General features: G+C 42.8%; 1 protein-coding gene across 2 annotated transcripts in view; it reads left to right on the plus strand.

The window, feature by feature from the left end:
- The first annotated feature begins 829 nt into the window (after positions 1-829).
- Positions 830-18379, plus strand: part of dcps (decapping enzyme, scavenger) — a 96621-nt gene continuing 79071 nt past the window's right edge. Inside the window, exon 1 of one of the 2 annotated variants that reach the window (XM_072238424.1) lies at positions 830-1063. In XM_072238424.1, the coding sequence (XP_072094525.1) occupies positions 836-1063 (228 nt within the window). In that variant the 5' untranslated portion in view covers positions 830-835. Of the gene's footprint in view, positions 1064-1119; positions 1171-18379 lie in introns of those variants that run through there. The other variant, XM_072238425.1, reaches the window with a different exon arrangement.

Genomic DNA, 18379 nt, shown 5'->3' on the forward strand with positions numbered 1-18379 from the left:
GGGGAAACACACTAGTCCTCATTCAGAGATCAGAAGTGGATCTGAAAATCTATCCTGGGCCCAACATGTTGATGCAATAACAAAGAAGGCATTAGGGGTTTGAGAAGAATTGGTATGTCATCAAAGACTCTAGTAAGTTTCTACAGAGGTACATTGGAGAGCATCCTAACTGGTTACATTGCTGTCTGGTTATGGAGGGACCACTGCACAGGATTGGAAAAAGCTGCAGTAAGTTGCAAAACTCAGCCAGTTCCAACATGGGCACTAGCCACCCCACCATCAAGGACTCCTTCGAAAGGTGATGACTCAAAAAGATGGCATCCATCATTTAGGACCCCCATTACCCAGGACGTGGCCTCTTCTCATTGCTACCATCAAGGAGGAGGTACAGGAGCCTTAAGGGACTCACTTAACATTTCAGGAACAGCTTCTTCCCTTCCGCCAACAGATTTCTGAATGGACAATAAATGCTACTTCAGTATTTTTCCTCTTTTTAGACTACTTATTTAATTTAATTTTCTGTTTTATATATACTTACTGTAATTTATAGTTTATTATTATTAGTATTAATTGCAATATACTGCTGTTGCTAAACCAACAAATTTGAGGACATATACAGTGATATTAAACTTGATTCTGATTCTGGCCAGCAGGGGGAACACTAACTGGGAGGTCGCCAGTGGGAACCTGCGTCAGAACTTGTGGAGCGAACAATCCTTAGTTGTAATAATCACCCATCCGATTCGTTGAGCTGAGCAATGCTCTAGTTCATTGGTTCAGGTCGCTAACCCTGACACTCATTGGGTGAGCGGAAAAGGCGGCGATTTGTTGTAAGATGGCGGAGTGTGTAAAGCACAGTTTGGAGCCGGAGCAGAAACGGCGCAGGACTGGGTCTGGGTCTGGGACCAGAATCGGAATCGGGGCTGGGACCGGGACCGGGGCCGGGGCCGGGGCGGAGGGCGATGCGCCGGACAGATTGGAGCAGTTCAAATTCGACAACTTCCGCCTGGAGAAAATCCTGAGGGAGAACGCGCGGGACAAGACAATGTTCATTCACGGCAAGGTGGGGGCGGGGCCTAAGTGAACGTTGGAGGCGGGGGCGGAGATGTGGGTCGCGGCTGCAGGGAGGGACAAGGGCAGATGCGGAGTGAGAGATCTGGACCATGGCAGGTGCGGAGCCAGTGCTGATGGAGGGCGGTATGGGTTGGTCAGAGTCGGGGAGGGGGAGGAGTTAAACAATGAATAGCATCAAGGCTCCTGTCGGCAAATTGGTTAGTGTGGACGAGGTGGGCCGAAGGGCCTGTCTCCGTGTTGTGTAACTCAATGACTATAATTCTATAACCGATCCAGTTTCGACCTCGATGCTACTTTCTTACTTTCTTCCCATTTTCCGGCATTCCTTTGGAATTTAAACTTTTGCCAGTCTCTGCCTTGAAGGTTTTCAGTGACTGTAGAACTGTCTGTGTTAAATAATTCCAAGTTCCACAGTTGAACGTGTGACCATTCGAACTGCAAACATGCTCCCTCAGTATGGCACCGGATTGTATCAATTCAGCATCCACTCAGTTCAATCCGTCTCGAAACTTTATGCTTTGATGAAATCATCTCTTATTCTACTAACTCCAATGCTGATCGGGTTAGATTAGATTAGATTAGATTATGAGGACACGCAGTCCTCTTTTATTGTCATTTAATAATGCATGTATTAAGAAATAATACAATGTTTTTCCAGAATGATATCACAGAAACACATGACAAACCGACTGAAAAACTGACAAAAACCACATAATTATAACATATAGTTACAACAGTGCAAAGCAATACTGTAATTTGATAAAGAACAGACCATGGCACAGTAAAAAGTCTCAAAGTCTCTCGAAACTCCCATCATCTCACACAGACGGTAACCCTCCAGCACCGCAAAATTGCCGATGCAGCATCCTGGAAGCATCCGACCACAGTCCATCTGAAAACTCCGAGCCTCCGACCAGCTCCCTGACACCGAGCACCATCTCTGCTGAGCATTTTGACCCCAGCCCTGGCAATAGGCAAAGCCGAGGATTTGGGGCCTTCCCCTCTGGAGATTCTCGATTGCACAGTAGCAGCGGCAGTTTCTCCAGGTGTTCCTCTGTGCTTCTCACGTCTGTCTCCATCAGATAGGATTGTGCACGACCCCCCTAGTTAACACATAACGATATTCATTCGGAATGGCCGTGTGCGCTGCGTCGCGCTGCCATCTTCTCCTCTCCTCTCCCTTCTTTCTTTCTTTAAGTGTGAAGCATTTCGTTCCAGTGTAGGGTAATAGAATTGGTGGAAACATACATAATTCACAACCACCGACATTGAGTTGGGGTTCCCTCTGGTCTGATGATGACAGAATTATATAAAGTACTATTTCTGCACTTCGCATTCAGTGTTTGAAGTACAATAAATGAGTTGCTAAGTTTTTCTTAAACATAAAACAGCTGACATTTTATTTGCAAAAACCTATATTAATGACCCTCTTGCTCTAAGCTGATTGCAGTTATTGAACACGTCAACCAACGCAGTTGCTTTGAAACTGCCAGAGTTTTGGGAGCAAAATGTCGTAACTTGGTTCGTATGAACAGAGACTCAATTTGCCCTGCGAGAAATTACTGCCAACAAGACAATATTTCTATGTGGAACTGTCACTCTGTAACTCCACGGCTGTGAGAGTGGTGAGTCTACTTGAACACCTGTCTAAACACGATAAATACCGATTGCTGAAAACTCACCTTTTACCGACTTTTGGTTTTTTGGAGTCTGAGCACGCCAAACAGCTGTTCTGCTTGCCTGGTCTTGGTGATGATAAGTCTGTGGAGCTAATGGACCACATGCTGTATCTGCTGGGAAATCAGCATCCTTGTTTTCTTTTTAAAGAACTTTTCATGCAGAAAATGCCTGATCCAGTTTGCATAGCCCTTGCTAATGCACCCATAGGGAGCTTGCTAAAATAGCTGATAGTCCACACCCAGCCAGGCAGAGGTGCATCATTCCTCCTCGTTACCCTGCCTCAATAAGCCTGGTCAGTAAGTCCACCAAGATAAGCAGATTACTAACTAATGCTATGAAACAGACAATGCTGGGTTGCTGTTTTTACCACGCTCACTTTGATGCGAACGCTAGGAAGTACTGACAGCCTAGGAGCTTTGACGATGCCAGCGCATCAGGACATGGAAGGTCAGTGAACACTGTGGGTTCCAGCTGTCAGGGTCGCCTGCTCTTTATTACAGAAACCTGTTCCGGGTGACGCTTCCTGTGCAGCACGGGTGCTCAAGTGAGTGTGCTGCTAGCATCACCTATTGATGAGAAGGCAAAGAGCGAAGAAGCCTCTCTGGAAGATGCTCACGGCAGCAGGGTCCAGACTTTTGGACACGACGGGTGACACCCTGCTTCAGTGGCAACATTACACAGGGGACTTCGTCCTGGCTAAAGTGGCTAGACCGCTGCTCAGTGCAGATTTCCTGTGTGCCCAAGGACTACAGTATTAGTCTATCTTGAGAACTGCAGGCTTGTGGATGTCAAGGACTTTGGGTCGTTAACCTGCTGCCCCAGTAAGTTCCCCACAATGACAGTCCAGCGCGTGCACCACCGCATGTGAGTTTACTCAACTGCTAGGCGAATTTCCAGACCTCATGAAGCCCACATTTTCCACTACAGTCACAGGACATGGGGTCGAGTACTACATTTCCACAACTTGCCTGCCAGCGCACGTAGACTGGACCTAGAAAAGTTGGCAGCCACTAAGGCTGAGTTTGCCAACATGGAAAGACTCGGGATTGTACACCGGTCGAATAGCCGCTGGGCTTCACCCCTTCACATGGTCCCTAAGTCCGATGGTGGTTGCCACCTGTGTGGTGATTACTGACGCCTTAGTGAAGTCACCGCCCCTGATCGTTACCCGGTACCCGGTCCCACACATCCAGGACTTTTCAGTACGCTTAGCACAAAAGTTAATATTTTCCTAAGTTGATTTAGTTAGAGGCTACCATCGGATGCCTGTGAGCTCAGTGGACATTCCCAAAACCGCTGTGATAACCCCGCTGAGCCTCTTTGAGTTTCTACGTTCGCCATTTGGGCTGAAAAATGCAGCACCAGACTTTCCAATGGCCGATGGATTCTGTATTAAAAGACGGAGACTTTCTTTTTGTTTACGTGGATGACATACTTGTCACCAGTGCATCCAAATCCAAACATGTATCTCATCTCGGCACACTTTTCCAGTGCTAAATCCAACACGGATTGTTTACTAAACCTGTTAAATGTTTGGGTTACCAACCATTTGATTTCCCACTGCCCTACACTACTAAAAAAACTACAGGAAGTTTTAGGTAAGGTAAATTTAAATCACTGCTTTATTTCATGAGCTGGTGAACTTATGCTCCCACTTTATAGTGCGCTTAAAGGCAATACCCTTAATCACGTGCTTGACTGGTCAGCCGACATGACCAGGGCATTTAATGATACCAAATGAGCTCTTTCCGAGGCGATCTTACTGACGCACCCACTCCCCAATGCATCAGTAGCCATTACTACTGACACTTCAGACTATGCTGTGGGTGCTGTATGTGAACAGGTGGTCAGAGGCGTGGGGCAGCTGCTCTGGCTCCCCGAAAGGAAGTACAGCACGTTTGAACGTGAGCTTCTCAGTCTCTATCTGGCAATCCATTATTTTAATTTTCTTCCAGATGGTTGCCATTTTGCAGCATTCATTGACCACAAACCCCTCGTGCACGTGATGGCCAAAATATCAGACCCTTGGCCTGCACGTCAGCAATGCCACCTGGCATACATATCTGCGTTCACAATGGATATACAACATATGAAGGGGATATGTGAGAGCCATATGCTGTGGCTGATTGCCTCTCACGGCCAGCCATTGAGTCCGTACACATAGGGGTTGACAATGCCGGCATGGGAGCCGACCAGGCTACTGACCCAGAGGTCCAGGCCTGCCGAACAGCAGTCACAGGCCTGTGGATGGCTGACATTAAGTTCGGGGAAGCTGAGGTTTCTCTCCTTTGCGATGTCTCAACCGGTTGCTCTTGCCCCATAGTGCAAACTGGAAGTGGACTGTTTTTAACTTCATACATGCGTCTCAGATCCGGGCTGGAAGGCCTCTCAGAAACTGGTGCACTAAAGCTTGTGTGGTAGGGCTGTAGAAAGGATGTGCGTGATTGGAATGCAGCCTGTGGGGAGTCATTTGCACCGCACGCCACCTCCACACAACTGTAAACAATGTCCAGGTGACCTGAGAAAATATGCAAGGATATTTTTGGGACTTGAGGACCCGAGTTATAGGGAAAAGTTGAATAGGTTATGACTTCATTTGCTGGAATGTAGGAGAATGAGGGGAGATTTGATCGTGGTATACAAATTATGAGGGGTATAGAAAATAGGTGCAGGAGTAGGCCATTGAGCCCTTGGAGCCTGCACCACCATTCAGTATGATCATGGCTGATCATCCAACTCGGAACCCTGTACCTGCCTTCTCTCCATACCCCCGATTCCTTTAGCCACAAGGGCCATATCTAACTCCCTCTTAAATATAGCCAATGAACTGGCCTCAACTGTTTCCTGTGGCAGAGAATTCCACAGATTCACCACTCTCTGTGTGAAGAAGTTTTTCCTAATCTCGGTCCTAAAAGGCTTCCCCTTTATCCTCAAACTGTGACCCCTCGTTCTGGACTTCCCCAACATCGGGAACAATCTTCCTGCATCTAGCCTGTCCAATCCTTTTAGAATTTTATACGTTTCAATAAGATGCCCCCCTCAAACTTCTAAATTCCAGCGAGTATAAGCCCAGTCGATCCAGTCTTTCATCATATGAAAGTCCTGCCATCCCAGGAATCAATCTGGTGAACCTTCTTTGTACTCCCTCTATGGCAAGAATGTCTTTCCTCAGATTAGGGGACCAAAACTGCACACAATACTCCAGGTGTGGTCTCACCAAGGCCTTGTACAACTGTAGTAGTACCTCCCTGCTCCTGTACTCGAATCCTCTTGCTATGAATGCCAGCATACCATTCGCCTTTTTCACCGCCTGCTGTACCTGCATGCCCACTTTCAATGACTGGTGTATAATGACACCCAGGTCTCATTGCACCTCCCCTTTTCCTAATCGGCCACCATTCAGATAATCTGTTTTCCTGTTTTTGCCACCAAAGTGGATAACCTCACATTTATCCACATTAAATTACATCTGCCATGAATTTGCCCACTCACCTAACCTATCCAAGTCACCCTGCATCCTCCTAGCATCCTCCTCACAGCTAACACTGCCGCCCAGCTTTGTGTCATCCGCAAACTTGGAGATGCTGCATTTAATTCCCTCATCTAAGTCATTAATATATATTGTAAACAACTGGGGTCCCAGCACTGAGTCTTGCGGTACCCCACTAGTCACTGCCTGCCATTCTGAAAAGGTTCCATTTATTCCCACTCTTTGCTTCCTGTCTGCCAACCAATTCTCTATCCACATCAATACCTTACCCTCAATACCGTGTGCTTTAAGTTTGCACACTAATCTCCTGTATGGGACCTTGTCATAAGCCTTTTGAAAATCCAAATATACCACATCCACTGGTTCTCCCCTATCCACCCTACTAGTTACATCCTCAAAAAATTCTATGAGATTCGTCAGACATGATTTTCCTTTCACAAATTCATGCTGACTTTGTCCGATGATTTCACGGCTTTCCAAATGTGCTGTTATCACATCTTTGATAACTGACTCTAGCATTTTCCTCACCACCGATGTCAGGCTAACCGGTCTATAATTCCCCGATTTCTCTCTCGCTCCTTTTTTAAAAAGTGGGGTTACATTAGCCACCCTCCAATCCTCAGGAACTACTCCAGAATCTAAAGAGTTTTGAAAAATTATCACTAATGCATCCACTATTGCTTGGGCTACTTCCTTAAGCACTCTGGAATGCAGACCATCTGGCCCTGGGGATTTATCTGCCTTTAATCCCTTCAATTTACCTAACACCACTTCCCTACTAACATGTATTTCCCTCAGTTCCTCCATCCTACTGGACCCTCTGTCCCCTAAGATTTCCAGAAGATTATTTATGTCCTCCTTAGTGAAGACAGAACCAAAGTAGTTATTCAATTGGTCTGCCATGTCCTTATTCCCCATGATCAATTCACCTGTTTCTGACTGTAAGGGACCTACATTTGTCTTAACCAATCTTTTTCTTTTCACATATCCATAAAAGCTTTTACAGTCAGTTTTTATGTTCCCTGCCAGCTTTCTCTCATAATCTTTTTTCCCTTTCCTAATTAAGCCCTTTGTCCTCCTCTGTTGGACTCTGAATTTCTCCCAGTCCTCAGGTGAGCCACTTTTTCTGGCTAATTTGTATGTTTCTTCTTTGGAATCGATACTATCCCTAATTTCCCTTGTCAGCCACGGGTGCACTACCTTCCCTGGTTTATTCTTTTGCCAAACTGGGATGAACAGTTGTTCTAGTTCATCCATGTGATCTTTAAATGCTTGCCATTGCATATGCACCGTCAACCCTTTAAGTATCATTTGCCAGTCTATCTTAGCTAATTCACGTCTCATACCTTCAAAGTTACCCTTCCTTACGTTCAGAACCTTTGTTTCTGAATTAACTATGTCACTCTCCATCTGAATGAAGAATTCCACCATATTATGGTCACTTACCCAAGGGGCCTCTCACGACAAGATTGCTAATTAACCCTTCCTCATTGCTCAGTACCCAGTCTAGAATGGCCTGCTCTCTAGTTGGTTCCTCGACATGTTGGTTCAAAAAACCATCCCGCATACATTCCAAGAAATCCTCTTCCTCAGCACCTTTACCAATTTGGTTCACCCAATCTACATGTAGATTGAAGTCACCCATTATAACTGCTGTTCCTTTATTGCACATATTTCTAATTTCCTGTTTAATGCCATCCCCAACCTCACTACTACTGTTAGGTGGCCTGTACACAACTCCCACCAGGGTTAGTTAGGGGAATTTCCAACAAGTTTTTTTCCACTGGGGGTGAGTGAGACTAGAACAAGAAGTCATAGTGTGGCAGCAAAAAATTGATTCAAAATTAAAACCAAACAATTGCCGCCAGCCTATGACCCCAGATGGAGTTGTTATACTTGTGTGACACACCCACAGCTCCAATGATTACTCCAAAGAGTCAAATTCCTTATTCTGATCCTTTTCTTACAATTATCAAACATGAAATGAAGCATTATTAATTGTTAACTCAGTGTTAAGCAAGGATATTATCACCGCGGTCCCAAGCTACAAACTACCACAAAATAAGCTGGAATATGTCATTTATTCCCTTTGCTTTTACCACGCCCCCACTAATGTGACTTGTTAACTATAATGCATGTAATAAACGTGCAACACAGAATACATAGCTCTTTGTGTTGTGGCATCCGCACTGGAGTTCGAGGCGAGTAGTCCCAGGTTGAGCTCAGGCGAGCAACTCGGCCTTGTAAAAATCAGACAAATGTTAGAGGTTGCTGCCTAGTGCACCACAAAGCGCGAAGAGGAACAACAACAACACATAGGTTAAAGGTAAAAGGGGAAATAATGAAGGGGAACCTTTGGGGGAGCTTCTTCACTCAGAAGGTGATCTGAGTGTGGAACAGGCTGCCAGCAGAACTAGTGGATGCGAGTTCAATTTCAACATTTAAGAGAAGTTTGGATACGTCTGTGGGCAGGAGGGGCATGGAGGACTATTTTCCAGGTGTGGGTCAATAGGAATAGGCAGAAGAACAGTTCGGACCTGACTGGATGGACCAAAGGGACTGTTTCCGTGCTGTAGTACTCTAACTCGATATCTACACTTACTGGTATTCTTCTGTCTAACCTTTTCGGGCTATAGTAGGTAAAAAGGACAAATGTTTGATTCCTTGTGTCTGTTATGAGTATCCCATTGCTCCACACCCAATACTTTCTCATAGTCCAGGAAATTGTTTTATCTGGGCAGTGAATTTCATTCCATAATGTTTGTATGTCCACAATCCTTCCCTTGTAATATTACATATCAAAGATCTTTCAGCTGAACCATATTAATAAAAAGTTGACTTTCCACTGATCCTGCATGACATACTGAGTGTTTTTAGTATTTTCTGCTTTTAATTTCATCCTTTTCACTCTTCCAGTGTTGTTGCATCATACTGTTACTTCCCTTCTTGCTGTCATGAAGTGATTTAAAAAAAATCTCCTAAATGTATTTTGTTAAATCTGAAGCTTTAATGCTCTTCGTTCTGTTAATATCAGGGTAATTGAAATCCCCTGTTATTACTGCCTTGTTGGTTTCTCTAGAGTCTTGCTATCACACTCTCTTAACTTCCTCTGATGGCTTGGGACTATTGTACACTCTCAGTAATTTGATTTCCTCGCCAATTTCTTCAGCTGTGCTATAAAATACGGCGTATATTCCTGGTGTCCGACCAGCAATCTGCCACACAAACCTGATTTAATTCCAATCTTCCTTCAGCATATGCACTAGTACGGATACACAAAATGCTGGAGGAACTCAGCAAGCCAGCAGCATCTATGGAAAAGAGTAAACAGTCGATGTTTCGGGCTGAGACCCTTCTTCTTTCTAGCAGCTGCTTGGTGAATAGGGATTCACGATAAAGGCAGCTCGGCAAGTGATGGTTTCTCTTCTTCACTTGCCCTTCTCCCTCTGGACTTTGTATTTCCAGCATTTGTAAATCTTCTCATTTGTGGAGATAAACCCACCAGTCCCTTCTCCATTCACATCTGATGCTGCAGCCCTTGAAACTTATTACCTCGACATACTGCATATCTAAGCATTTGCTACTTCATTTGCTCTGTGCTTGTTAACTTCGAGATAAATGGCCTCCATCACAATTTCAAAAACAAACAGAACATTCATATATATTCCTGTCATTTGCAGCAAATTTTATCCAGATTGAGATAGCTGGAATGTGACATAATAGTCTCATGAGAAAAGCTGCTATTTCTTGGACAGTATTGCTACTTGTGGATTACAGGTGTTTGGCAGCAGACTAACTATTGTGTGTGGATGTTTATAGCCATAGAAATGAAATAATGTCAAAATATGGTTATACTGGAGCACTGTTAAGTAATTAATGCTGATGCTATCCTGGTTCTCAGTTCCCCCTGACAAGATATCTCTATTTTCTAGATAGTCTGACTCCTTGCTGAGATAATGCTTGATGAACATTAGGTGTCCTGTGCTACATGACTTAAGTGGCTTTGTCCATGAATGGATACTACCAGTAAGTGTTCCAAAATGAAGCCTGTATACAAACATGCATTTCCCAGCAGGAATCTCTGGAGTGGCCAAATCAATTGTGATCAAGTTGATTGAAATCCTAGTTAATTGTTTCCTCTTCCTAAGCCCAGAGGAACTGAGGTTTGTGGTTGTGTCTGATCCCAACATCCAACTCAACAGTTTCTTATCCTGCCAGATTTTCAAGCACTTTAAGTTATTACCTTGGCAGAGACCAGCTAACCAACACTGACTGAGGCATCTGGAATATGAAGCATTTATGAGATTGTTACCCATAAAGTTATTAAGGATGCAATATAATGCTGTAATATTCAGTAAGGCTGGAAAATATTGTAAATGGGTGATCTTGTACTCTCCTGGAATAATATTGTATTATTTTATTGTATGTCTAATAATTCACTTGTTAACATAGTTAATCTGCTAAATATAGGCATGGCATCTTGAATTTTGGTCTGCACATCTGCGCCACGTGGCAACTCCAGCCCTTTCCTGTGCCTCAGGCAAACACTGCTGTAATAGGTGTCATCAGCTGGAGGAACCCAAGATGTGTTTTGGAGCTTGTGCAACAGCTGATGTCACTGTGGTCCCTGAGTATTTCTGCAGGTGGCCACTTCCCAGCTTCAGAGTGTAGATAGCAAGGCATGTCAGTGGCTGTATTTCATTAGGAGTTTGTAGAGAATTGGTGTGTTACTAAAGATGCTTGCAAATTTCTACAGATGTACTGTGGAGAGCATTCTAACTGGTTGCCTCACCATCTGATATGGACAGGCCACTGCACAGAATCGGAGAATGCTGCAGAAAGTTGTAAACTTTGCCAGCTCCATCATGGGCACGAGCCTCCCCAGCATCAAGGACACCTTCAAAAGGCGGCATCCATAAGTAAGGACCGCCATCACCCAGGGCATGCTCTCTTCTCAATACTACCATCAAGAGGGAGGAATAGGAATTGAATTGACTTTATTACTTACATCCTTCATATACAAACCCCATTTCCAGAAAAGTTGGGATATTTTCCAAAATGCAATAAGAAAAAAATCTGTGATATGTTAATTCACGTGAACCTTTATTTAACTGACAAAAGTACAAAGAAAAGATTTTCAATAGTTTTACTGACCAGCTTAATTGTATTTTGTAAACATACACAAGTTTAGAATTTGATGGCTGCAACACACTCAACAAAAGTTGGGACAGAGGCATGTTTACCGTTATGTTACATCACCTTTCCTTTTAATAACACTTTTTAATCGTTTTGGAACTGAGGATACTAATTGTAGTAGATTTGCAATTGGAAATTTTGTCCATTCTTGCTTGATATAAGACTTCAGCTGCTCAACAGTCCGTGGTCTCCGTTGTCTGATTCTCCTCTTCATGATGCGCCATACATTTTCAATAGGAGATAGATCTGGACTGGCAGCAGGCCAGTCAAGCACACGCACTCTGTGTCTACAAAGTCACGCTGTTGTAGCCCGTGCAGAATGTGGTCTGGCATTGTCCTGCTGAAATAAGCATGGACGCCCCGGGAAAAGACGTCGCCTTGATGGCAACATATGTCTCTCTAAAATCCTGATTTATGCCTCAGAGTCAATGGTACCTTCACATACGTGCAACTCACCCATGCTGTGGGCACTGATGCACCCCCATACCATCACAGATGCTGGCTTTTGCACCTTTCGCTGATAACAATCTGGATGGTCGTTTTCATCTTTGGCACGGAGAACTCGACGCCCGTTTTTTCCGAAAACTATCTGAAATGTGGACTCATCCGACCACAGCACACGGTTCCACAGTCTTTCGGTCCATTTGAGATGCACTCGGGCCCAGAGAACTTGCTGGCGTTTCTGCATAGAATTGATGTATGGCTTCCTCCTTGCGTAATACAGTTTCAAGTTGCATTTCTGGATGCAGCGACGGACTGTGTGGAGTGATAATGGTTTTCCAAAGTACTCCCGAGCCCAGGTGGCTATAATTGTCACAGTAGCATGACGGTTTCTTAGGCAGTGCCGCCTGAGGGTTCGAAGATCACGTGCCTTCAACAGTGGTTTCTGAACTTGCCCTTTACGCACTGAGATGTCTCTGAATTCTCTGAATCTTTTCAAAATATTATGTACAGTAGATGTTGAAAGACCTAAATTCTCTGCAATCTTGCATTGAGGAATGTTCCTTTTGAACTGACTAACAATTCTCTCACGAATTTTGGCACAAGCGGGTGAGCCACGACCCATCCTTGCTTGCAAAGTCTGAGCCTTTGATGGACGCTACTTTTATACCCAGTCATGATACCTCACCTGCTACCAATTAGCCTGCTTAATGTGGAGTCTTCCAAACCAGTGTTACTTGAATATTCTGTGCACTTTTGAATCTTATTTTAACTCTGTCCCAACTTTTGTTGAGTGTGTTGCAGCCATCAAATTCTAAATTTGTGTATATTTACAAAATACAATTAAGTTGGTCAGTAAAACTATCGAAAATCTTTTCTTTGTACTTATGTCAGTTAAATAAAGGTTCACGTGAATTAACATAACACAGATTTTTGTTTTTATTGCATTTTGGAAAATATCCCAACTTTTCTGGAAATGGGATTTGTACATGAGGAGTAAAAATATTTACGTTACGTCTCCATCGAAATGTGCAATTTATAGTAATTTCTAATGAATATGTACAATAGGACAGTCAATGTAACATAAAAATGTACAGACCACATGAGATCCTCGGTAATGTGGATGCCAAGGAACTTAGAGCTGTTCACCCTCTCCACCCCAGATCCATTGATGTCAATGGGGGTGAGCCTGTCTCCATTCCTCCTGCAGTCCACAACCAGCTCTTGTTTTTGCGACATTGAGGGCGAGGTTATTTTCTTGACACCACTGTGTCAGGGTGATGACTTCTCTGTAGGCTGCCTCGTTATTATTTGACCTAAGGCCTATCAGTGTAGTGTCGTCAGAGCTTGGAGATATGCACACAAAGTTTCAGGAACGGTTTATTCCCCTCCATCATCAGATTTCTGAATGGACAATTAACTCATGAATATTACCTCAGTTCTTTTTCCTCTCTTTTTGCACTACTTATTTAATTTTCTTTTTTATATCTACTTATTTTAATTTATGGCTTTTATAATTATGTATTGCAATGTATGCTGCCGCAAAACAACAAATTTCATGACATATGTCAGTGATACTAAACCGGATTCTGATTTTTATTTGATTCCACTTTGCATCTTCCTTGCTTATCACATTCCAGCATCTGCAGCCTCTATCTCTGGCTGCACATCATCTCCTCCCCCTGACTGGCTCCATTGCTGCATTGTTTCTCTCTCCTTAACTGTCTCTACCTGTCACTCACTGAGCATCCTTCCGACACCTGGCCTCCACCTCCACATATGCTGCCTGATCCACTGAGCTCCTTCAGCAGTTTGATTTTACTTCCCTCCAGATGGCAGCATCTATAGTCTCTTATGTAGACAGTTTTTAAGCTTCCATGGCTATTGTAGTATGACTAGAGGATTTGAGAGTTCTTGATGTTGTATTGTTGTTTTAAAAAGGAGGAAGGGGCAAGCCAGGTATTTACACCAATTAGTTCAATGTTGGTAGTGAGTAAATTATTGGAATTGATTTCAAGAGAGGGTGCAGAAAGCAAAGTATTGATTAATGGATGTTTTTGCAACTGCTAGGCTGTTAAATGTAGAGTTCCGTATAGCTTAACACTTTATAGAGTCATAGAAAATTACAGCAGAGAAACAGGCCCATTGCCCATCCAGTCTGTGCTGAACCATTCATACTGGCTAGTCCCATTGACCTGCACCTGGACCATAGCCCTCCGTACCCCTACCATCCATATGCCTATCCAAACTTCTCTTGAACATTGAAATTGGATTCGCATCCACCACTTGCACATTATATCATCCTTGTAAATTTTCTCTGTACTCTTTCAATCCTGTTTACATCTGTATACAATAATCCAATACTCCAAAATTAGGCCTCACCAATGTTCTATACAACTTCAGCATTACATCTCAACTCCTGTACTTAATACTTTGATCTATGAAGACCAATGTGCCAAAAGCTTTCTTAATGACCCAATCTATTTGTGATACCACTTGCAATGAATTATGGATCTGTATTCCCAGATCCCTTTGTTCTACTGCACTACTCAGTTCACTGTGTAAGACCTACCAAAGTGTTAGTTCTCCTGAAGTGCAACACCTCACACCTATCTGCATTAAATTCCATTTTCCATTTTTCAGCCCATTTATCCAACTGGTCTAGATCCCACTGTTGACTATCTCTAATCAATTACTGTTTATCCAAATACTCATATATCTGGTCTCTTAGAATACCTTCCAATAACTTTCCCACTACTGATGTCAGGCTCACTGGCCTATAATTTCCAGATTTATCCTTAAAGCCTTTCTTAAGCAGTGGAATGACACTACCTATTTTCCAATACTTTGATACCTCAGCTGTTGCTAAGGATGATTTAAATATCTCTGCTATGGTCCCTGCAGTTTCTGAACTTTCCTTCTGTAGTGTCCAAGGGAACACCTTGTCAGCCCTGGGGATTTGTATACCCTGATTTGCCTGAAGACAGCAATCTCTTCCTCCTCTGTAATCTGTGTAGTGTCCATGACTTTGCTGCTGCTTTGCCTCATTTTTATAGACTCTGTGTCCATCACCTGAGTAAATACACAAACCCCATTTCCAGAAAAGTTGGGATATTTTCCAAAATGCAATAAAAACAAAAATCTGTGATATGTTAATTCATGTGAACCTTTATTTAACTGACATAAGTACAAAGAAAAGATTTTCGATAGTTTTACTGACCAACTTAATTGTATTTTGTAAATATACACAAATTTAGAATTTGATGGCTGCAACACACTCAACAAAAGTTGGGACAGAGTTAAAATAAGATTGAAAAGTGCACAGAATATTCAAGTAACCCCGGTTTGGAAGACTCCACATTAAGCAGGCTAATTGGTAGCAGGTGAGATATCATGACTGGGTATAAAAGTAGCGTCCATCAAAGGCTCAGCCTTTGCAAGCAAGAATGGGTCGTGGCTCACCCCTTTGTGCCAAAATTCGTGAGAGAATTGTTAGTCAGTTCAAAAGGAACATTTCTCAATGCAAGATGGGGAGTACTTCGGAAAACCATTGTCACTCAACACAGTCCGTCGCTGCATCCAGAAGTGCAACTTGAAACTGTATTACGCAAGGAGGAAGCCATACATCAACTCTATGCAGAAACGCCGGCGAGTTCTCTGGGCCCGAGCTCATCTCAGATGGACCAAAAGACTGTGGAACCGTGTGCTGTGGTCAGATGAGTCCACATTTCAGCTAGTTTTCGGAAAAAACTGGCGTCGAGTTCTCTGTGCCAAAGATGAAAATGACCATCCAGATTGTTATCAGCGAAAGGTGCAAAAGCCAGCATCTGTGATGGTATGGGGGTGCATCAGTGCCCACGGCATGGGTGAGTTGTATGTATGTGAAGGTACCATTGACTCTGAGGCGTATTAGGATTTTAGAGAGACATAATGTTGCCTTCAAGGCGACGTCTCTTCCCGGGATGTCCACGCTTATTTCAGCAGGACAATGCCAGACCACATTCTGCACGGGCTACAACAGCGTGGCTTTGTAGACACAGAGTTCGTGTGCTTGACTGGCCTGCTGCCAGTCCAGATCTATCTCCTATTGAAAATGTATGGCGCATCATGAAGAGGAGAATCAGACAACGGAGACCACGGACTGTTGAGCAGCTGAAGTCTTATATCAAGCAAGAATAGACAAAATTTCCACTTGCAAATCTACTACAATTTGTATCCTCAGTTCCAAAACGATTAAAAAGTGTTATTAAAAGGAAAGATGATGTAACACAATGGTAAACATGCCTCTGTCCCAACTTTTGTTGAGTGTGTTGCAGCCATCAAATTCTAAATTTGTGTATGTTTATAAAATACAATTAAGTTGGTCAGTAAAACTATTGAAAATCTTCTCTTTGTACTCTTGTCAGTTAAGTAAAGGTTCATGTGAATTAACACATCACAGATTTTTGTTTTTAATGCATTTTGGAAAATATCCCAACTTTTCTGGAAATGGGGTTTGTAGATGCAAAAATCCACTTAAGATTTCCCCCATCTCTTTTGCCTCTATGCATTGATTACCATTCTGGTCTTCCAGAGGACTAATTTTGTCCCTTGCAATTCTTTTGCTCTTAATAATAACTGTAGAATCTCTTAGAATTCCCCTTCTCCTTGTCTGCTAGAGCGGCCCCATGCCTTCTTTTAGCCCTCCTGATTTCTTTCTTAAATGTTCTCTTGCATTTCTTATACCTCTCAAGCTCCTCACTTGTTCCTACCTGCCTATACCTGCTATGCACCTTTTTTTTCTTAACCAGGGCCTCAATATCTCTTGAAAACCATGGTTCCCTACACCTGTTATCTTAACCTTTCATTCTGACAGGCACATACAGGCTTTGTACTCTCAAAATTGAAGGCCTCCCACTTACCAAGTACACCTTTGCCAGAAAACAGCCCGTCCCAATCCACACTTGCCAGATCCTTCCTGATACCATCAAAATTGGCCTTTCTCCAATTTAGAATTTCAACCTGTGGACCAGGCCTATCCTTTTCCATAATTACCTTAAATCTAATGGCATTGCGATTACTAAAGTGTTCCTCCACACAAACTTGTGTCACCTGCCCTGTCTCATTCTCAAATAGGAGATCAAGCATTACACACTCTCTCTCATTGGGACCCTTATGTACTGATTAAGGAAACTTTCCTAAACATATTTGACAAAGTCCTGCTGAAGGGTTTCGGTCTGAAATGCTGACTGTACTCTTTCCTAGATGCTGTCTGGCCTGCTGAGTTCCTCCAGCATTTTGTGTGTGTTGCTTGGATTTCCAGCATCTGCAGATTTTCTCTTGTTTATCTCATCTAGTCCTTTTACAGTGTGGGAGTCAATATGTGGAAAGTTACAATCACCTACTCTTGTTTTCTTACATATTATTGATTTAGACTTCATTGAAGGTTACATTATTTGCAGAAGAGAGAAAATTGGAGAAAGGTTTGAGGATATAGATGGTCTGCTTAATTGGGAAATCAAATTTTGCTGGATCCTTTTGGGAATTGGAACAAGACAGTAGCATAAACAATGGAGGAATATTGTGGAGAGACAGGCAGACTTTGGGGTTTTTGTCTGCAGATCATGAAAGTTGCAGAGCAAGTAAATACTGTGTTTTTAAAAAGGTACATTGAATACTTTGAGCTGAAGCATAGAATATAAAACCAATGAAGTTTTGTTGAACATGTGTAACACTTTGATAGGGAATCTTTTGCATTCAATTCTAGTCACTGCATTACACAAAAGATGTTTGGCTCTGAAAGGGTATAAAAGGGATGCATGAGCATGTTGCAAGGACTGGAATTCAGCTGTAAAGAAGGACTGACAAGGTAAGCATTATTTTCTTTGGAAAAAGAGAGAACTGAGTGAGAATTAATTGACCTCTGAAAAAATTACTAGGGATCTTTAGAGAACAATAGAAAATTCTTTTTTTTCCCCCAGAATTTGGGTGCTCTTAGCAAGTTCAATTTTCATTGCTTACCTATCCATCCCTGCATGATGTCAATGTCAAGGAGAAGCTCGTTGCCTTCCAAAGCGGACATGGTGTTCATTTAAGAACCCAGCCACATTTTTCTATTCGGCACTGATGGATTAGTGCATAAAGGCTTGAAATTAAATGAGAGTGCACACACTGGAACATAATTAAGTTGAATAATCTAAAGCTTAGCCTATTTAATTCTTTTTCTGTGCAAATTTGAGTTTACAAAAAAACTTTGATATGATGTGAGGAAGGTAATTTGTTTTATAAAATATGAACTTAAGTGGTGTTGAGGGGATTGCTTTCTTTTAACGTTCCAATCAGAGTCAGGTTTATTATCACAGACATCATGAATCTCGATTTGGAAAGTGAGTTTGAGTGCTGTCATCAGTAGGTATTTAGTGCAAAAGATCAGAATGTGTTATAATAATTGGAACTGACTTTTTTAGACTTTAAGCTCTTTAAATGGTCTGTTCTTGTCTGCCATTTCCAATATACCGA

This window comes from Mobula birostris, chromosome 20 (assembly GCF_030028105.1).
Source record: "Mobula birostris isolate sMobBir1 chromosome 20, sMobBir1.hap1, whole genome shotgun sequence".
Taxonomy (NCBI): Eukaryota; Metazoa; Chordata; class Chondrichthyes; order Myliobatiformes; family Myliobatidae; genus Mobula; species Mobula birostris.